The sequence below is a fragment of the Falco peregrinus genome, chromosome 6 (genome assembly GCF_023634155.1).
Source record: "Falco peregrinus isolate bFalPer1 chromosome 6, bFalPer1.pri, whole genome shotgun sequence".
Classification (NCBI taxonomy): Eukaryota; Metazoa; Chordata; class Aves; order Falconiformes; family Falconidae; genus Falco; species Falco peregrinus.
Genome location: NC_073726.1, coordinates 20,980,623 through 21,000,680, shown reverse-complemented (window position 1 = coordinate 21,000,680; position 20,058 = coordinate 20,980,623). Strand labels below are relative to the sequence as shown.

Sequence of the window (20,058 nt, the reverse complement as noted above, 5' to 3'; positions counted from 1 at the left end):
GTTCTGGGGTCCCCCAGTACAAGCCAGACATGGATCTGTTAGTGTGAGTCCAGAAGAGGGCCACAAAAGTGGTCAATGGGCTGGAACATCTCACCTATGAAGAAAGGCTAAGCAAGTCTTATTGCAGCCTTTCAAGAGGACTACTTCTCTCTGGGTTGCCCAGAAAAGTTGTTGGTTGTGCTATCATTGGATATGTTCAGGGTCAGGCTGGATGGGGCTTTGAACAACCTGATCTAGTGAAGGACATCCCTATTCACTAGGGCAGAAGGGGGTGGACTACATGATCTTTAAAAGTTACTTCAAACCGAAACCACTCTGATTCTAAATGATGTCTTGAAGTCCATTAAAGCCCTGCATTTCTGAGTTCATAGAGTGAAAAGAGAACAGATACGTGCTAGGACTGAAGGAATCAAGTTTATTGGTGATTATTCTCTCACCACGATTCTTATGAAGAGGGCATCTCTGAATGACAGGAAGCAAAAGGAATCTATTTCTGCAAAAATCTAGACAGCCTATTGCCATAGCACACCATACTCCAAAATCAAAAACTATGGAAACCGATCTTTTCATACTGTAATTCTGACAGTTGTACTATCACTGTCACAAAGGTAGAATGGTGTTACCACTGCTACCAGTCTACATGCCTAGACACTCAAGACCAAGTTAATTGTCCATGTTTTTTTAACACACACGCCCTCCCCGCCTGCCCCCCCCCCCCCCCCGGTGGTATATGTTTGGAACCTTTACTCTTTCAGCTACAGTTGTCAAAAATAACCACCCCAGAAGCACTGCCTGCAGATTGTCAGCATTTTGTATCAGGGAGGAGCTCCTACTTCAGTTTCACCTTATTTTATACAATCTAACAATGTGCGAGTGCACAGTCTCTTGGAATACAAAATTTATTCTACCATCCTTAGGCACAACTGACATTAATGGAACAAAAAAACCCCAATAAACCAAAAATATTCATTGAATTTAATATGCCCCATCACAGTGAAGCTAACCTTGGCACCCTTTTCTGAAAAAGTCTGCAATCACATATTACCACCATTATTGCCTTCATCCCAGCTTCTTCATGTCTTCTCCATGTTCTTTGTACCTACCACCACAGATCATACATGAAGCATGTGAACCGTACGGGTAGCAAGTTCTACCCACTCTGTCTCATGGCCAAAATACCAACATCACTTCATATCACAAGATAACACCATACAGGCAGGCCTATGATGCACAGCCCAGTTTTTTTAATAATTCCAGGTGTTTGTCAATCTGTTCACTGTCTGACAATCAAATAGTACCTTTTCCTTTTAGAACTAAACTCTACTTTAACCACTGGAAAGAATTAGATAGTATTTCTGAAGATCTTGGCAGTGACAGCATAATGAACCAGTAACCAAGGGCATGTTCATTATCTAAAAACAGGCAAGAATAATTCTTAAATATTTAAAGAATATTAAGATAGATAAGATAATCATACCATCTTCAGTCTTCTGTCCTTCCAAATTTTCTGTGGGTAGGAATGAAGTCCCATTCCAATCTTCCTGATCTGTTTTTTTTTCCTGTGAAGTTGTTTCATCCTGTTTAAACATAGGATGGAGGGGATAAAGATAAATTTCAGTACAGTTTAAACATCCATATTAGTCTTTGGTCTTTCAGTTAACTTTTTAACAAATCAATGGGCAACTTTTAAATTACTCAGATTACTCCTATTTCTTTGCAGGCTTTCACAGTCATAACGTGTCTGCCCATCAGCTGAGAGAACCCATAAGATCCTGTTTCAAGCTATACATCATAAAAAAGGAATTACAGACATTTCATTCAGCTTCAGTTCCTCAACACATGGGAAAATTTCAGAAGACTCATATGAAAAGATCGTACCTGTTTCTTCAATTCAGAGACCTGCACTACTGACTGGGATTTCAGCTCATTCTGACAGCGGACAAATTCTTCACATTTCTGTACAAGTTCATCTAATGGAGGGGAAAAAGGGGCATTAAGGTGTGTTCTTGCCTTTTTTTTCTGAAATATATCCAGTTTACGTGTATGGACAATAGTATATGAGATCCCTTATCTCTCAGTCACTGCTTCAGTTTGGGGCCATAAAGGAGCTGGTAGAAAAATCAATTTTAAATAATAGCTTGAGGCAAGGTCAATGTTATTAGTTCTAATACAAGCCTACAGAGAAAAATGGTACAGTTTGCTTTCCTTGGTTGTTTTACTTGTAATTTCAGTAGAAATTCAGACACTGAAGGATGTGGCACATGTAAAAAGAACTTACATAAGGTAATGGAAAAAAATCAAACAAGTTATTAAAATTAATCAGAAATATACATCTTGCTCAAGAAATCCATAAGCTTCAAAAATTTATAGGCTGGGACAGTACACAAGAAAAGCACTACATATGCTGCTCTAGTCTTATGCTCCTCCTCTTGCAACTGGCTTTTTCCGCCAAAGGTAGAAAGGTGGGATTACATGAGAGACATTTAGTTTGATACAGCACAAACGCTCCTATGTTCCTATGCAACTAGGAACTGAGACTTTCTTATAAGCTATTATAAAAAGAAAGCCAAATAGAAGGCAACCTGACGATCCTTAGGCTCTTGAGAACCTGCTTCAGCGAACTGCTGTGCTTGCTTACCCTGCAGTTTCTGTATCGTAGCACTGTTTTCGGCAGACACTACCAAGAGCCGCTTAACATCCTGTTTCAGCTGGTCATTTTCAGCGACAAGAGCAGCATGGCTAGATTGTAGCTCTTGTTCAGCCACCTTAAGACATCTGATCTGCAGGTTCTTCTCTTCCACCTCCTGCCTTTGTTCCTGCTCCAGGTCTTTATACTTCACCTCTAATTCAGCTTGTGCTCTTCTTGCCTCTTCCAGCTGTTCTGAGAGACATTGCACCTCCTCCTGCAAGCGATGGGAGGACAGCTTCCTCTCTGCTAGTTCCAGCTCCATCTTCTCTCTGAGATCTTGAGACTTTCGTCTCTCTGCATCTAGCACATCCCTCAGGGAGCTTAGATCCACTTCCATCTTCTGGCACTGATCTAGGAGCATCTGCAAAAGGATATGGAAATTAATTTAACTCTCAACTAGTTCAATACCTTGCAAAAGCAAAAAGTGCCTGAAATATATTTTAAAATTGCCATTAAATTATTTTCAAATATCTAAGTAGCAGAAAGGAGGAAATAAACATGGCAGAAATTTCAGCTTGTTAGAAACCGCCCTACTATTTGCAAACCGAAAGAAAGCAATACTGGAAGAAACAAGAACACTTGATTTTGGTAAAAAAAAGATGAGTCTTAATGTAGAGCAGGGGAATGTAGAGGAAATAAACAACAGAACAGTGTCCATGAGTTCTCTTTTAGAGGAAAGAAAGCTTCCCCAAAAGGGGAGGAAGGACTACAACAAAAGAGGGGGAACTAAAAAATGACAGAGTACAATTAAAAAACTGAACAAAAGTATGTATGTGGAAGGGGGTAAAAAATGCTGAAATAGGAAAATGGAGGCAGAGTGCTCTACACAGTGCCCACTGCTTCAACAAAAATCCAAGAAAGCTGGTTGACACTGACCAGAGACTTAAGACAACCAAGGAACAAAAACAGACCCTACACTTGCCAGAATTCCTTTCCTCCTCCTGCAGCTGTGGACAGTCAGCATAACTAGTGTCAGGAGGAGACTCATGAGAAGCTCCCTTTATTTTATGGGTAGAAAGAGAAGCTTCAGCCACATGGCCTCAAATTTGTATGTGTACCAAGGTCTCCCTCTGACTGTATAATGTGCATGAGGGGAGTCAAAGACAGACAGGAGTCAGGGGACACCCAACAACCATGCCATGAAGATACACATGCCACCACTCCATGAAACACCCTGGTGAGCAATGTAATCAGTAGTGAGCACAAGTCAGCTCACTGAGGTTCTTCACCTCTTCCTGGTGGTAAAAGGTCCCACCACTGTGCCTGGCTGGGCCACACGGGAAAAGAAAATGAGAGTCATACCTAAGTGTGCTTAGTATCTTAACTGGTATCTGCAAACAAGCTTTCTAAGAGATTGTGTACTAAACCCTGTCTTAAGGGTCACAGGTATATATATTGTCATATACACACAGACTCGATCTCATTCTCTTCATGCTCAAAAATGATTGAAAGCCAATACCACTCCAGAAGCTGTGTCATCATACTAGCAAGTTCTCAGCAAAACATACCAAAGAATGTCTATGCTCTGATCTGGTCTGGATACTGCAGTCCGGAAACAGTGTAGCTATGGCAGCACTGTGTTAGGCACTTTTGTTTTAGGCAAAACGTTGTGTATTTGATGACTTTGAACGTATCAGTCAGCAGCGTGAAGCATGGATAGATTTTGTCCCTGTCCACCTGCCCAGAATTTGGGTCACTAGAGGTGGCTGCTGCAGCACCCCATCCCTGTTGTTTGTCTGGACTGACTACGAGCTATGCATACAGACCTCTAGCTCTAAAGCCTAACCTGAGGGAGGCTCCCAGCTGACTTCATGCTGGAAACCTGGTGGCAGAAATAAGCTAATCTGGTAACTTCTGAGCTACTGACAAAGGCCCCATCCACCATCTACACATGACAGTAAGGAAATAAGCAAAGCATGAAAGGTACCTGGTTTTGTTGTTCAGCAGTATGCAATTCCTGTTGCAGCAGTTCTACCACCTGAGTTCGTCCTAGCAGAGCTGCTTCCTGCTCCTCTAGCTTCCTCTGAAGCGTACGCAGGTTCTGTGAGAGAGACAGCGCTATACCAGTATCTGGGAGGCTAACATAAGGCAGCTAGATTTCCTGCTTTCAGCTGCCCATCTAGTTTGCATAACACAAGTTACTTTAATAGCCTGAATAACTTCATTTTTGTTGACACTTATTCTGGAGCCCTGATGCAGTAGGAAGAGTTCACCATTGTTTCACAAATTGGGAACTGGAGCACAGTAATTTAATACTTCTTTTTAACTGTTCTTGCTTTTCAACTGATAGCAAATCAGCAGATTGAAGCTAGGACTCAAAGTCCAAACCAGCATCCCCAAACTCCCAGGACAATCAAATTGTATCTCTTCTCACCCCTTCTGAGTTATTTTGATGAGAACAGCTCTCTCAGGGTGTCTTCAGACTGGTAAAATTTCTTTTCCTTTCTCCTCTCATAGTAATATTATTATATCAAATATACCTGTTGCATCTCTACTTCCAGGTCTGACTGGGCCACTATCTTGAGCAATTCAGCTTGGTGCTGGTGAACCTGCTCTTCCAGGAGAGCCTCCTTCTCCCGAATCACTTCCTGCAGGGAGCTCAGCTGAAAACATAAATCACAAAACAAAAAAAAACATAAACCAAGACACTTATAAGCTTGACAGACACGCGGGCTTGCTTTAATCATGCACCAGCATATTATGTGTGTGATAAGGTCTTCAGCTTGATAACCCTATATGTCACCTTGGTCAAACAGTATCTTTATCCTACTAATACATATATACTAACTGATAAGATTTCGATCCCAGAAAGCAAAAATTTCATCTACAAATATGCAGAATGGTAAAAGATATGTTACTTTATAACTACAAGTTTGTAACACTTCAGGGGTTTTATTTGTATAGGATACAGCCCAATTCACAGATCAAAAGCTAAACCTGCAGTTCAGAGTATTAACAAAAATCTTTCCATAAATAAATACAATGTAACATAACAACAGTTGCATTATGTGATAAGAAACTCCTTTGCTCATCCACAATAGAACACAGAAGCAATGTGAAGTCTGGGAGGCCAAAGAATACTCTGTTCCAGTTATTCCAAAGCTCATCACAGAACAGCAACGGCAGGCAGGGAAGAATCCAAATTCTGACTCTGAGGAAGGGACACCCTACACAGGCCTTGTTCCCCCCCTCCTCAGAGAGCCATCAGTCCCACTGTCAAAGTATGAAACCCATTAAGATGACTTCACTGTGGAGCACCATTTGCACCAAGGGTTGTTACTGCCTAGGGGTATAGGATGCAGGTGAAGAGCATTTGGGTATTGCAAAAGACTTTTAAAGGAGGAAAGATAGGCAGAGAAATGGATGGACCTAGGTGATTTGGGGAGGAACAAAAATGAAAAAAATAGAGCATAAGGGAATTAAAAAAGGCCAGTTGTGTAAACAGCAGGTGCTCAATACGCTTGCCTGGCCACGCCCTGCACCTGATAGCAGTCTGTCCTGTGTTCTTAGTAAACACCATTTCTAACCCTTCCATTGTGGGAGAGGGTCTCTATTCAGTGTGCATTTGTGTGCATATGGGGGGGATCTAAGTGCTAGTAATTGGAATCAGACTGCGGGTCAAAGGGCCTATGTGCCCACGGTGCCAACAATGGGAGTGATTAGAGCAAGTGAACTAAAGTGCCAGCAGCTGCAGTGGAACCACAGGTCAGAGGGCCTGCGTGCACATGGTGCCAGAAACTGGAACAAGTGTAAGCATGCAAGTGAATGTATAGTCACTAGCAAGTATCAGGCTGGACTAGCTGGCAAGTGAAGTAGCCTAGGAGCAACGACAGAGGGAGGGGATGTTGCCCAAGGGCGAGACCAAAAGGCAGACTTGGCTACTGGACAGGCCAGGGGAGTTCTGGCCAGCTGTCAGAGACCATAGGGTCCTGGGGGTCTCTAAGAGTGAGACCTGCTTTTGTGTGTGTGTGAATCTCTAAGGGAGCTGGCTACTAGAGAACAGGGGAGTCCTGGTCAACTGTGTGCAAGCACATGCCTGCATGTCTCTAAGAGTGAGAACACAGGGAGCGTGGCTACCAGAGGGACCAGGAGAGTCCTGGTCAGGGTTCGCATGTGTGTCTGTGTCTCTCTAAGAATAAGACTACTGGGGGTTGGCTGCTGAAAGGAACAAGGGAGCCCTGGTCAGGCGTGGTGGTGGTGGTGTGTGGGTGTTTGCATGCATGCATGCACTAATACGAGCATTCTTCTAAAAGCAAGCCAGCCCAGGAGTGTTGGCTACTGGAGGGACCAGGGGAGACCCAGCCGGCTCTGTGCACACATGTGTGAGCAATGGGTCTGTACCAGCAGCTGGTGTAGAGCTGCGGGCCCTGGGGCTTTGCATGTCCCACAGCAACTGGGGATACTGGGATCCAGAGGCCAGTTACTGGGCAGACCAAGTGTCCAAGCACAGCTGTTGGTGAGATGCACAATGTACATCCATATATGTTCTTACTCTTCTCTCACCTGAACTGCCATAGAGGAGAACAGGGTGAGGCTGTTGGTGCTGTTTGTATTCATGTGAGTGCTGGGTCCTTCTGTCTGCGTTACCCATGTGGCTGGCCACCTATATATGCATACAGGAGTTGTATATGCGTGACTGCTGGGAACACATTCTCAGCCATGCTACTGGCTGGACTGGGGGGCATGGAGCTTTGGCAACCTTGCCCCTGTCAGGCTACAGGATTTAGCCATATTCCCTAGCAGCAGCACATCCTCAGAAACAACTGTTTGAAATTATCCAGTGACAAGACGCGTAGGCATGGTTCAAAGCTGCATTAGGGGAGGTTCAGACTTGACATTACGAAACATACCTTTTACCAAGAGGGTGGTCATGAACTGGAACAGGATTCCTAAAAAGGTATCAATGCCCCTTGCCTCTCAGTGTTTAAGAGGCGTTTGGACAATGCCCTCAATATGCTTTAGCAGCTTTTGGTCAGCCCTGAAATGGCCAGGCAGTTGGATTAGATGATCATTGCAGGTCTCTTCCAGCTGAACTATTCTATTCCATTATGCTAGAATAAGTGGTGGGGTGGAAACAGACATAAACACAGACTGATGAACAGAAAAATTTTCTGTACCTGTGTGGCGTATTTGATTTCAGCATCTTTCAGATTCACTTTGGCTAGAGCCAGCTGTTCTTTCAGATCCTGAACAATCTCCTCTTGCTCCCTGAGCTGCTCTTTTAGTGCTCCAGCTTCTTCACTGTGTGCTTCACTTGTATTTTGGTCATTCTGATATTGCAAGGAGAAAGAAGTGTGAAGAAAAGAAACAGAAGAAAATAAACTGATCAGTATTACTGGAATTAAAAAAAATAAATTAGAATGCTACTGTACTCTTGACTCTTAACCAGATGCTTATTTCTACTACATTTCTTAACTTCACATTTTAATTTGTGTCTTTAAATGAAGTTGTTCTTCAGAACGAATGAAGAAAAAAGTAACTGTTTTCCCTATTTCTGTGTAGATATGCACAAGATGTCTTTAACTGGGAAGTGTCAAATCACATTGGAATGGATAATTATCCATGAATGCTTACCATACAAACTAAGGTAAATCATATTATTAACTAAAATATAATACATGATGTATGATATGACCACCTTAATCTGTGAGGCTTTTTAATTTCACAGATTTTGCTAATACCAGAAATTAAACATTTTTTAATTAGCAACAGAAGAATATTCTCCACTTGACAAAGGGTCAGACCTTATATACTCCAGACTACAGAAAATGCCCATGGAAATCTCCTTAAAGTGACTTACAGCAATGAACCTATTAGAAATAAGCAAAGGGATCACACAATCATCAGTTCTACTCCACTCCAAGGCACTAAAATACTCCATTTATGACCATGAAATTTAAACTTGGACAACATCCAAGGCATTAAAATACTCCATTTATGACCATGAAATTTAAACTTGGACAGCATTTCACAAAAACATGTGCTTAGGTTATGTCTACTCAGACGTATGAGCACACTACATCTGCACCTTTTTTTGTCTTTCAAAGACCATCTGCATGGCAGGCAATCCTCTAATACCTCAGCTGTACACCTGCTTAACACAGAATCAGATATTAAATCCAGCATATCAAAACTATCACGGAGGAGCAGGAGAAACATTCATCTATTGTTACAATCTCAGCACTCCCAACTACTTCAAGCACTTAGTGCTGGGGATTTTTGACCGAATAGATATAAAAAAATGTATCTCTTTCCTTTTCCTTGTCACAGGCATTAGAACAAAGATCACCAATAACATATCGAGTCTACAGAGCATTTACGTCCTTTAAAGCCAATCTGAAAAATTTATGAAGGCTTTTAGAAGGACTTATAAGTCAGTGTAATAAGAATAAGGCACTGTTCCCCAAAAGCTGTGTCACCTACAGAGAAGGTCTTTGGAAGCAGATAGAATAGACAGACAGGGGAAAGCTTTAATTGCACTTAAGCTTAGAAGTAGAACAGGAGAAAAAAAAACCCTGAAACAACAAAAGTGCAGGAAGCTTTAAGAAGCAAGGGATATACTAATTCATAATGCTGGGGCAACAACAGTTGCTAGGGGGGGAAAGATGGGTGGATTAATTTACTTATTTGGGATTAGCTTTCAGAATTGATATTTACAGTCAGATTTGGAAAAGCTTCTGATAAAGTTGTTGCACACTGGCCACTACATGGAGTGCCACAATTAAGGACAGTAGCATAGCCACAAAGTTCCCAGAGCTCAAGTTTTCAAATATCATGCTTTTCCAAAATGTATAAACTCTTGTACCTGAACATAATTTGTGTTTACCCATTTTAAAAGTTTAAGAAGAGCCTCAATTGTTCTGTATACAAATGCCAACTACTTAATAGAAAGATATAAGCTGATTTTTCAGTTCTCCTCAAAATAAGGCACTCTTAAAAGCACAGAAACTAACAGTACCAATTAGATATTCTAAATACAGCCTTGTCTACACTCCACAAGGCCTTGCCACTCTTAGTACAATAGTTGGAAAGACAGCTGTTTGACTTACATAATAACCAAAAGAGTAGGTGTCTTTTAAAAATCTATACCACGCTGATTAACTGATTATAAGCTTTCTCTCATTTTGCCTTCAACTAATGAATTTGAATTTTGAAGCCAGAACACTTATTAGACCATAACAGGAAGTCTACACAATGTGATGTAACAGCAACACAGGTCTACAAACCGTACATGTGAATAAGCTTAAAAAAAAAAAAAAAAGTGCCTCAGCAGCAGGACAGCAATGCAAAGTGACATAGCTGAACAGCCTCCAGGGCCTTCACTGCAGATGGGGGATTTTTTTCATGGCCTTCCAGTATACAGTGGCAGGATACCACAATTACTTGGCCTTGCACTTGTTAAATTTTGCTTTATTTTCATATTACGTCAATCCTCAAGGTCATCCAGGTCTTCCTTTATGAAAACCAAACGCTGCTTTGCATTGAGAAAGAGTATCGAGATTGTATTGCAAAGTGGATTACAGTAGCACATGATTTTACAGTAGCATGATTTACAGTCGCAATGATTTTATGATGCCATCAATCAAAAATAGTAAGCACAAGTCACGGAGCCAATTTTTACTCCATCAGTCATCACCCCTCACCTAACAGCTCTCTTACTCACCCTTTATAATGTTTCTGATACCCTTTTAAATCTTTTTATTCCAATGATTTAAATAACCTTTGTCTTCTCTGGTTTAACAAACATCATCTGAAGTCCTGCAAGCTGTTTGGACTTCTGTCATATTTCCCTTGCCTAATATTACTAAGTTTTTAAAGAAAACCATGTGATCAGCAGAAAAAAATTAAGTTTCCAAAAATAACCAGTGCCAATGGGAGCTTATAGCTAGTAGCTAATAGCTTCTTTAATGTCTTGGTACAGGACACTTTCCCCTCATTTTTTACCTAGCTTTACACAGTTGTGGCTTGTTAACCACAAAACATCGCAGCAGCACAGGAAGCTACACTGCTGGAAAGTTATATGTTGCTTTTTTTACATGTAAGTTACTGTCTTTCAATTTTAATGACCTCCCTACCTCCTTGTTCTTGTATTTCAGCAACCTTCCTTCTGCTGTACTTATGTGACAGGTAATATTTTGAAACTTACAGCTCAGATGTGATTTCTTCAGGAAATAACTTAGCTACAACAGATTACTGAAAGTATGCAAGTGAAACTGGCCCATACCCTTGAGGAGGTCAAGTTGTGCACTCCAAGGGCATCTGCAGTACAACAGCTTCCTACAGCATAGACATCCTTGTGGGAACTATGAACGTCCTGCTAACAAGACAGATAGGACATGCTAACTCACTGGGACCTAAAATGTAGGGTGGCACCAGGTTATCAGTAGAGGCCAACATCATTTGAGCAGCCCTGTTCTCCCAACCTTGAAATACGCTTGCTCTTCTGATAAGGTCTGTGCAGGTAATGGTGATCCCTTCTCTGTCAGCTCCTCAATGCGTTTGTTCAGAGAGGCCAGTTTGGCTTTGGCTTGAAGTTTAAGCTTCAGCAGCTTAGCATCTGCAGCCTCTCGCTCTTCCTGTAAAAGAAAGATATAAACTGCAACTAAAATTCCAGTGCTATCACAGCAAAAGCACCACTTGGAAAAGTTACATAATTTGTCAGCCTGCCGTTCTTTGTTCAAACCTGCCTCCCCAGTAACAGTGCTAATCAAAACACATCCAGGAAACAAATTTGCTCTGAACCACTACACACAGCAAAACAGTTAGCTTCTGCTCTAGTACTTTCTGTTCAAGGGACTGATCACTCAAGGAACTTCTTGCAGTTAGTACAAACTCAGTTTGACTTGCTCTACTCAGCCCCTCAACACTATCTCAAGTATCTGCTCTTTCTCTCATGTCATGCCTCAGGGTATACAATATGTATCTTTGGTTACCATGCTGTAACACCACTGGACTGCTGGGTGACTGCAGCACAGTCTGCTCTTTGTCTCAAACACTCTGAAGTGGGGAAAGAAAAACCTCATACAGAAGATATTAATATTTATTAGAGCCACCAGGAATCCACACTGGCCTTCAGGAGCTCCAAGACAAAATGTTACATAGCCTGGATGTAAGTAATCTACTCCAGAAGGAATTACCTCTATGCAAAATGTACAGAAGCTATCCTACATCTCTTGGGCTAGGGTCCATTCTTTGGATTCCAACAATTCTCTGGAACTGATACATTTAGTAGTACAGATGTCTCAAATGTTCAAAAGAAACCATAGCTTGGCTTGCATAGAAAGCTGAAGCAGCATTTTACCATTGCTCCCAGGTCCCCAGTGAAAGAAATCATACCTTGAGTACAGTTTCTTTTTGCTGGAGCTGGGCATCCTTTTCTCTGATCAAATCCTTTAGGTGAACAACTAGTTTTTCTGTTTGGGCTAGGCGCTCCAATAGCTCCTCAGGTGCCTCCTCCATGTTTTCTGCTTCTGTCTCTAAAGCTTGTACCTGAAAATGAAATGAGTGCTCTGGAGGAAAAAAAAAGTCTAAACAGACTGCAGCATAGCATCTAACTGGCATCTTCAGCTCCACTCCTAAATGTTGCGCTCCGTTCCTTGCCAAGCATTTCATGTAGCCTATAGAACTATATACAATTAGGCGAAATCAGGAGGAAAGCTCAGGATACCCATAAGCCAATACACAGAAAAAAGAGCATGTTCGCCAAACACAACAAAAGCAAATCTGAAACTGAGTGGCACAGGAGGGACTCTACCACTCACGCCATCCACCATCTCAAGTACCAAAGGGCAACATACAGATCAGCCTTCCACCCTCACCCAACCATGCAGAGCTCCCCTTTCTGCTACTGAATCATTAGCACCCTTAAAAGTCTTTCTTCACCCTAGTTCTAGTTTGTTTTCTAGGATCACCCTGAGACGTGGAAACTAAAGAGATCATGGTCTGCCCCACAAAAATGGTGAATTAAGAGGTCAGGAATACAGAAGCAGCAGAGTGGGATGACAGCTCAGTCTACCGGTCAGCAATGAAGCAGCAGAAAACAGTTCTCATTACAGTCAAACTATTCATACTTTTCAAACTAACTCTCAGTAACATCTGTAAGTCTTTAGATAACACTGTACTTACAGCAACTGAGGATTCAGTAACCGCATCTCCATCATCACCTGACAGCTCTTGCAAAACAGTATTTGCTAAACCTGACAAACGGCTCAGCATTTTCAGCCTAAAACAAAACAAAGAGTCAGAATATGGTTACAGAGTCAAAACTGCTAAGAAGAATACGCATCCCTTCATGCTGACCTGTAACATTATAGAGGTGACCAGGCTTACCTCCGCCAAGAGAGAAAAGCCAAAGTAAAACCTCAGGAATAAAGAAATGACCATGTTAACAAAAGCAGCAAGACACTTTGAACATAAAAGCAGATGATATGCTAGTAAGACACATGAAGATACCTTCACCACTCTACATGTATGATTGAAAAATATGTTTCTATACCAGATTTCAAGTCACTGTCATAGTTCATTCTTTATCTTTCTTAACAATGACATTAGAGAACCATGATCTATTCAGTCTACTCAAAAGAAGGGTAAGTGATTCTTAAATGAAGTCACTTCTTTACAGGCCATACATAAAAGGCTTCTGTTAATAAGTAGTGGGAATGGTGAACTCAGCCCTGACATTTGATTACTAAATGCAAGTGTGTCTCATTACAGAGATGATGAGACCTCTGCATGTCACATATATGACAGCGTAGGACCTTGACATAGGGACAGGGTGGAGAGGGCATGTATTTCCACAGCTGCTGCTTAGCATACCTTCTTCCCTTTGCTTGAAATTCAGGACCCAAACTGATCCAGCAAGTGGAGGAAACCTTTAAACCATTAAAAGATGGAATCTTCTAATATGACAAGAAGTATCTGTTTAGCTAGAAGTAGGCTTCTAAAGCTGGCTACAATGATCCACTCATTCCTGACCTCCTTTATCTTAGTAAGCAAAAAAGAACCAGAAAAAGGCAGCAAGAAGTACCAGTCAGCAATACATAATTTGCCATTGTAGGGAGCGGAAATTAAGTTCTCCATCATTAACCCAGACAAGGCGATACAATCCACCTCAGTAAGTTCCCCAGATTCTAATGAGTAGTTGATAACCCAAAGTATAGTGCTGCCCACCAGAGGAATCTCAACAGGCTAAAGAAAGAGATAGAAATATCATGAAGTTCAGAAAAGGCAAATACAGAGCCCAACACCTGGGATGGAACAAACATACGCACTAGTACAGACTGAGGATAAACTGGCTGTAAAACCGTGTTGCAGAAGAGAACCTAGGGATGCTGGTGGGTAAGCTCAACATGAGTCAGTAGAGTGCTCTCACAGCAGTGAAGGTCAGCTATATACCGAGTTGTACTAGTAAGACTGCAGCCAGCTGGTTGAGGGAAACAATTATTCCTTTATGTTCAGCACTTGTAAGTACAGTGTCCCCGATACACAAAAATGACAGGGACAAACCGAAGCAAGTATAGCAGAAAGCCCCAGGATGATTGGTGGTTGCATTACAAGACATAAGGAGAGGCTAAGAATGCCAGGCTTGTTCAGCCTTGAGAACAGCAGGTAAGGAGGGGGATATAATCGCTGTCTTCTCCATAATCACCTATTAGGTAGTTAAAGACAGAGCCAGACACTTACAGGGTGCACAGCAGGTGGACATGAGGCAATGGACACAAGTTGCAGCATAAGAAATTTCAATCAGAAAAAAAATACGCACACGGAAGATGATAAAAAAATATTGGAATAGGCTCAGAGCAACCTGATCTAACTTTGAAGCCAGCTGTGCTAGGAACAGAGGGTTTGACCAATCCTGTGATAAAAATGTATTAAACTGATGACTGCTTATGAAAAAGTCTTTGTCTTTAATTACGGATCGCTCAACTTGGACAGTGAGCTCGGGGCACTCAAGGACAACTTTAATGAGCAGGTGGTGTTTGTCTCAAGCCCCCTGAACAATCAAGATATGAGCAGGACCATCCAGACAATAAATATTGTGTTCAGCTGTGTCATGATGGTAACTCCACCATGCTCAGGCATCTGGCCAATGTCCCTGGCATGTGTGAACCCTATGAAACATGAGACAGTGCACGCCTGCACCTAGCCTAAACTTAAAAGTTTGCATACACTAGGTGTGTATACTATTTTCGTTTTTCACTGAGTATAAAGGCAGGTAAGCTCCAGGACTGGGCCAGAAGCCTGACCTATGGGTGGACACACCGCATAGGAATTCTCCCAGTTACCAAGAGATTCCTGGCGCCAGCTGCAATGGGGCTTCCCAGCCAAAATGTGGGCCTGGATGATGTTAAGGTGGTAATTGGTGATGTGTCCTTTTCTTAGTCTCCGTAACGCTTTGCAGTAATGATCTGATGCTTCGCTCCTATTGCTCTTTTATCGTATTATGCATAATAACTAGTACTGTTTCCTTTTATCATATTGCATGTTGTTTTCCTTTATTATAGTGTAATTTAATAAACTGCATTTATTCTTATATTTGATTCGGAATTCATTTTTGCTTGGTATCCAGTCAATCAGCAAAACAAATGTCAACATCTCTTAAGACCTAAATCATTCTAGTATTCTATGAAGAAAGGTCACGTGACACCTGACATATCTCTTAACAGAAAAGCTTACATCTATCCCAACTGTAAGTCCATGCCTGTAAATGGCAAAATAATTTGTACAAATGTAAAAGAAGTTCCAATAGTGCAAACTGAAACTAGGCAAACTCACATTAGCCATAAGATCAAGTTTACATTTACAATAATTATCTCCATCAAATGGAATCTTTCAATATGACAAGAAGTCTCGGTTTAGCTAGAAGTAGGCTTCTAAAGCTGGCTACAATGATCCACTCATTCCTGATCTCTTAGTAAGCAAATCTTTGATTTTAGATTGCCACAGAACATGTGGAAATACTGACAATGGAGAGAACAGTAGTGCGTTATTTTTCTGTAGCAGTCACATCTTCTAACCAACTTTTTTTGCAGAAGTAGAAAATGTCACAATGCACATTAAAGTATCAATAGCAGAAAAGGGAATATGAACACCAACCACTTTCATGCGCCAGGTAGCTCATAGGTCTGCTTATTCAGTAGTAAAGAGGTTTCCAAGGCAGAACAGTCATACACAGGTCCTTCACACCATTCTTTTTTTAACTTTTGCGTACTGGCAGGTTGCATGAACCAAGACTCTAGACAGAGAGATAAAAAAAAAGAAAAAGAGGAAAATAATTTACCCAACAGTACAGAAGTAAGTCAATCCCAGTGTACTGTGTAGGATGAGGAATGATTACAGTCAGTCATTCGCAATAAGCATAAGAAGTGTTCAGAAAACTGGATTTCTCCTGTTCTTGCTGAGACATGCCCTGGTTTCTTATACTGAATGGCATAAGCTTAGTTTCTTCAGCCTACAGAATAAAATGCTTGAGAAGCTGTTTGTGAGCAAAAGGACATGAGGAGAGAAGCCAGGCCTCAGTCTCTTGCCAAGGGCTCTGGAGGGTGAAACTATTAATGAAGCATACTATCAGAAAGCCAAGATTGTCCACATTCTGTATCAATACAATAGCCCATGAAAAAAGTGCTAGTACTTTGCTTTTCAGCTGGCCCTAGGTGAGCCTGAGGCATGGAATACCAGAATAAGTTTTACCATTCCTGCTAGAGAAATGTCTTGTCAACATCAACTGTGCACCAAGCTGGTAATATAAGACTTAAAGACCTGGAATCCCCGATTCATTGTAAGAATAATAAAGTATTTACAGTTTTGTAAACCACCACCCCCACAATGCCCCAGGAACAGAACCTGCTGTCTTGTAAAAGCACATGTTAGAAAAAAGTCATCCAAATGCAAAACCGCCTCTTTTTAACTGTCAGCAAGCAATATTTGAAGAGGATGGATCTGACCTTGCTATTGAGCATTAGGCCACAGCTTCTTAAAGTCACAAGTGCACAGTATGTGGTTGAGATGTGACTTGAGATAATATAAAATAATAAAATAAGATAATAAAAAATATAAAATAAAATAAAAAATATAAAATAACATGATTCAGGACTGATAGAAGTGATAGGTGAATTATTAGAAGTAGTATTAGAAATAAGGGGAAAAAAAGAATCCATGCATCTCCAGATATCAGTTGTAACTAGAAATATGTATGGGGCTCAGCACCTATCTGCATGCTACAGGCATTACAATTTCAGGAATATGTACAGGGACTATGTTGAAAAAAAGATTCCGTGGCCTTTGTCCAGGCTGGATACATTAACCTGATACTGAACTCAAGCTAATATGCCTTGCTGGGCTTGGCTTACACCTGGCCTCCTGAAAATACAAACAGAGGAACTGAGGCCTGTTTGCACAGGCACGGACTTTAATAAACTGAACTCAAGTCTTAAAGATTCGAACTCACTTTTAGATTATATTCTCAGGTGAACCGAGTATGGCAAGGGATGTGAAGGGGAATGAAAAGTGATTCTACAATTATATAAATAGCTAAAGGAAGTCCAGAGAAAACATGGACCCACTACTAAATGCGGCAGGGGCCCTGAACACTGCAAAGGCTCACTTACTTTCCCTCAGTTTTTAGTGGCAAGACTAGGCTTCAGGAATCCCAGGCCACCAACACCTGAGGGAAAGTCTGGAGCAAAGACTACTTACCTTATGAGGAAGAGGACCAGGCTAGGGAGCACAAACTCATCATAGACAAGTTCATGGGGCTTGAGAGGATGCACCAGAAGTGTAGAGACAGCTGGCTGATATCACTGCAGAGCGCACCCTCAGCAACTTTGCAGCTGACACAAAACTGGGAAGAGTGGCTGATACCCCGCAAAGGGGTGTGCTGTCATCCAGAGGGACCAGGACAGGCTGGCAAAATGAGCCAACAGGAAACTAATGAAGTTCACCAAAGGGAAATGCAAACTCCTGCACCTGGGGAGGTATAACCCCCTGCACCAGTATATGCTGGAGACAGACCAGCTGAAAAGCAGCTCTGCAGAGAAAAACCTGAGAGGATCATGGTGGGTGGACAACAAGTTGACCATAAGCCATCAATGCACCCTCATGACAAACAGCATGACAACATCCAACAGCATCCTGGGCTGCGTTAGGAGTGTTGCCAGGAGGAAGGTGATCCTTGCTCTCTACTCAGCACTGGTGAGGCCACATCTGGAGTACTGTGTCCAGTTCTGGACTCCCCAGAACAAGAGAGGTGGGACTTGTTAGAGCAAATTCAGTGAAGGACAACACAGAGAAGGTTCAGGGAGGATCTTATCACAGAACGGGTGAGGTCAGAAGAAACCTCCAGAGGTCACCTGGTCCAACCTCACTGCTCAAACAGAGCCACCCAGAGCCAGTTGCCCAGGACTGTCCAGACAGCTTTTAAGTATCTCCAGGGACAAAGGCTCTACAATCTCCCTGGGCAACCTGTGCCTGTGCTCAGTAATGTACGTAGTAAAAAAAGATTTCCTGATGTTCAGCGGGAACCTTCTGTGTTTCAGTTTGTGTTCGCTGCTTCCCATCCTGCCACTGGACACCACTGTAAAGAGCCTGGCTCAGTCTTGTTTGAGCCATCCCTGATAAAAAAATCCAGGAACAAACATAACATAGTCTTAAATACTGTCCCAAAGCCAACAGCCCACATGCAAGGTAGTAGCTGTCTCACATGTTAGTCTCAGGGACTTGTGGCAGGAATAACCTGGAGCTTGCACTTCGTATTTGCTTCTGAGCTTATACCAGGAAAACTTTATACAGTGCTGACCAACTTCCTCATAAACAGAAGTAGACAAACACAGAAAGACAGAGGTTATTCTGTGTTCCACTGCCTCACCCAAATAAAGTAAACAGTACAGCTCTCAGGACAAGGCTATCACTCTTCCAGGGTCATACAGACTTTGGTATGGATTTCCATTTTTGTAACGAATAGCAGAACACAAAAGATATGCACTGTGTTCATGATGTAAGCCAGAATTTTTGTGTTCTGACTGTAGTTGAAAATAATATTTTGCTCAGCACTCCCATGACTAAGAAACTTTTACTCATGAGACCTTAATTTGAACACTGTGACTACCAGCAGTGTTCTAGAAGAGGCTCCATTACTCTGAAATATACTTGCCCTACTGGGAATGGCCTGAGTCCATTACTAGTCATAGGACAGTCTGCATATGAATAATGAGCAGTGCATAAATCCATGCATTTTTATCTCTAGGTATTAGCCACAGGGAAGAATGAATAAATCAGGGAAAACCGCTGTCAAGTCTATTATAAGTTTTTTACACAGAAGTTTAATTCTTTGCTCTTCCCTTCTTTTGAAGGCAAACAGGTATAGAAGGCACTGCTGCTGTACGCAAGCCCCAGACCAAGCCTCTCACACTGTGCAGAGGGGCTCTACAAGGGACAAGGCTCGAAGGAGAGCTACAGATCTCCACCACCGCTGCCCCCCGCAACCCCAGGCCTCAGGAGCACGCCACAACCTTCCACCGAGAGGAGGGGAAGCCAGCGCCGAGGCAGCTACAGAACACACGCTGCCCCACCGGCCCCGCAGATTCACCGACGAAGAGCTTGGCCGGCCACAGCTCCTCCGGCGGGCGCCCCGGGACACAAACCTCCCCAGGGGGGTACCTCCCCGGGCGGGCCCCGCTGCGCGGCACACCTGGGCCCCGCGGCCATAGCGGCACGGCCACAGCGTAGGCACCGGCGTGGCGGGGCCAGGCGGACCGGACTGCGGAGCCCGGGAGAGAACGGTCCGCCGCCAGCCCGGGCCGCTCCTCACCGCCCCGCATCCCAGCACCTGCGAACCCGCCCCGGTTCCTCGAACGCTGCGGGCCAGCAAGGCCGCCGCCACGGGGCTGGCGGCCGTGTCCTGGCGCTGCGTGACGGAAAAAGCCCAGCCCGGGCCCACCGCCGAGGGGCGGAGGGGAAGCACTGACCTACAGGCGACGCGCACCCGCCGGCGACGGCTCCGCCGCAGTGAAACCAATCCCGCCCCCAGCCACCTCAGCACCGGAACATGCCGCGGCAGCTTCCGCCTCCCGCACAGCCCCGCCTCCTAGCGGGAGGAAAGCCAATAAGCTACGGAGCTACTAAGATAGACACGTCAGTCAGCTAATTGCGACGTAGCATCCGCCTCGGCGCCATGGTTATCCTGCAACATGGCACAAAATCACCAATCCCGAGTAGGGCTTGGGGTCCCGCCCAATAACAAGGAAGCAACCAATCAGCCGCGGCTGCCTGAGGCATCGCCAGGGTGCGGTGGGACGGCGGCAGCGATAGGCTGTTTGGTCCACGCGTGTGCGGGTGACGGGACAGCTGGGGTGGGAGGGAGCCTAGCGGTCATC

The 20,058-nt window shown here is 43.1% G+C and overlaps 1 protein-coding gene across 1 annotated transcript in view; it reads right to left on the bottom strand.

The window, feature by feature from the left end:
- GOLGB1 (golgin B1) overlaps window positions 1-19,737 on the bottom strand; it is a 51,777-nt gene extending 32,040 nt beyond the window's left edge. Inside the window, exons 1-11 of the mRNA XM_027795354.2 lie at window positions 19,651-19,737; window positions 15,785-15,923; window positions 12,815-12,911; window positions 12,026-12,178; window positions 11,113-11,265; window positions 7,807-7,959; window positions 5,170-5,292; window positions 4,617-4,730; window positions 2,639-3,050; window positions 1,879-1,970; window positions 1,478-1,577 (exon numbers count right to left, since the gene is read on the bottom strand). Of these exons, the coding sequence (XP_027651155.2) occupies window positions 1,478-1,577; window positions 1,879-1,970; window positions 2,639-3,050; window positions 4,617-4,730; window positions 5,170-5,292; window positions 7,807-7,959; window positions 11,113-11,265; window positions 12,026-12,178; window positions 12,815-12,904 (1,390 nt within the window). The 5' untranslated portion in view covers window positions 12,905-12,911; window positions 15,785-15,923; window positions 19,651-19,737. The remainder of the gene's footprint in view (window positions 1-1,477; window positions 1,578-1,878; window positions 1,971-2,638; window positions 3,051-4,616; window positions 4,731-5,169; window positions 5,293-7,806; window positions 7,960-11,112; window positions 11,266-12,025; window positions 12,179-12,814; window positions 12,912-15,784; window positions 15,924-19,650) is intronic.
- Between the last annotated feature and the right edge of the window lie 321 nt (window positions 19,738-20,058).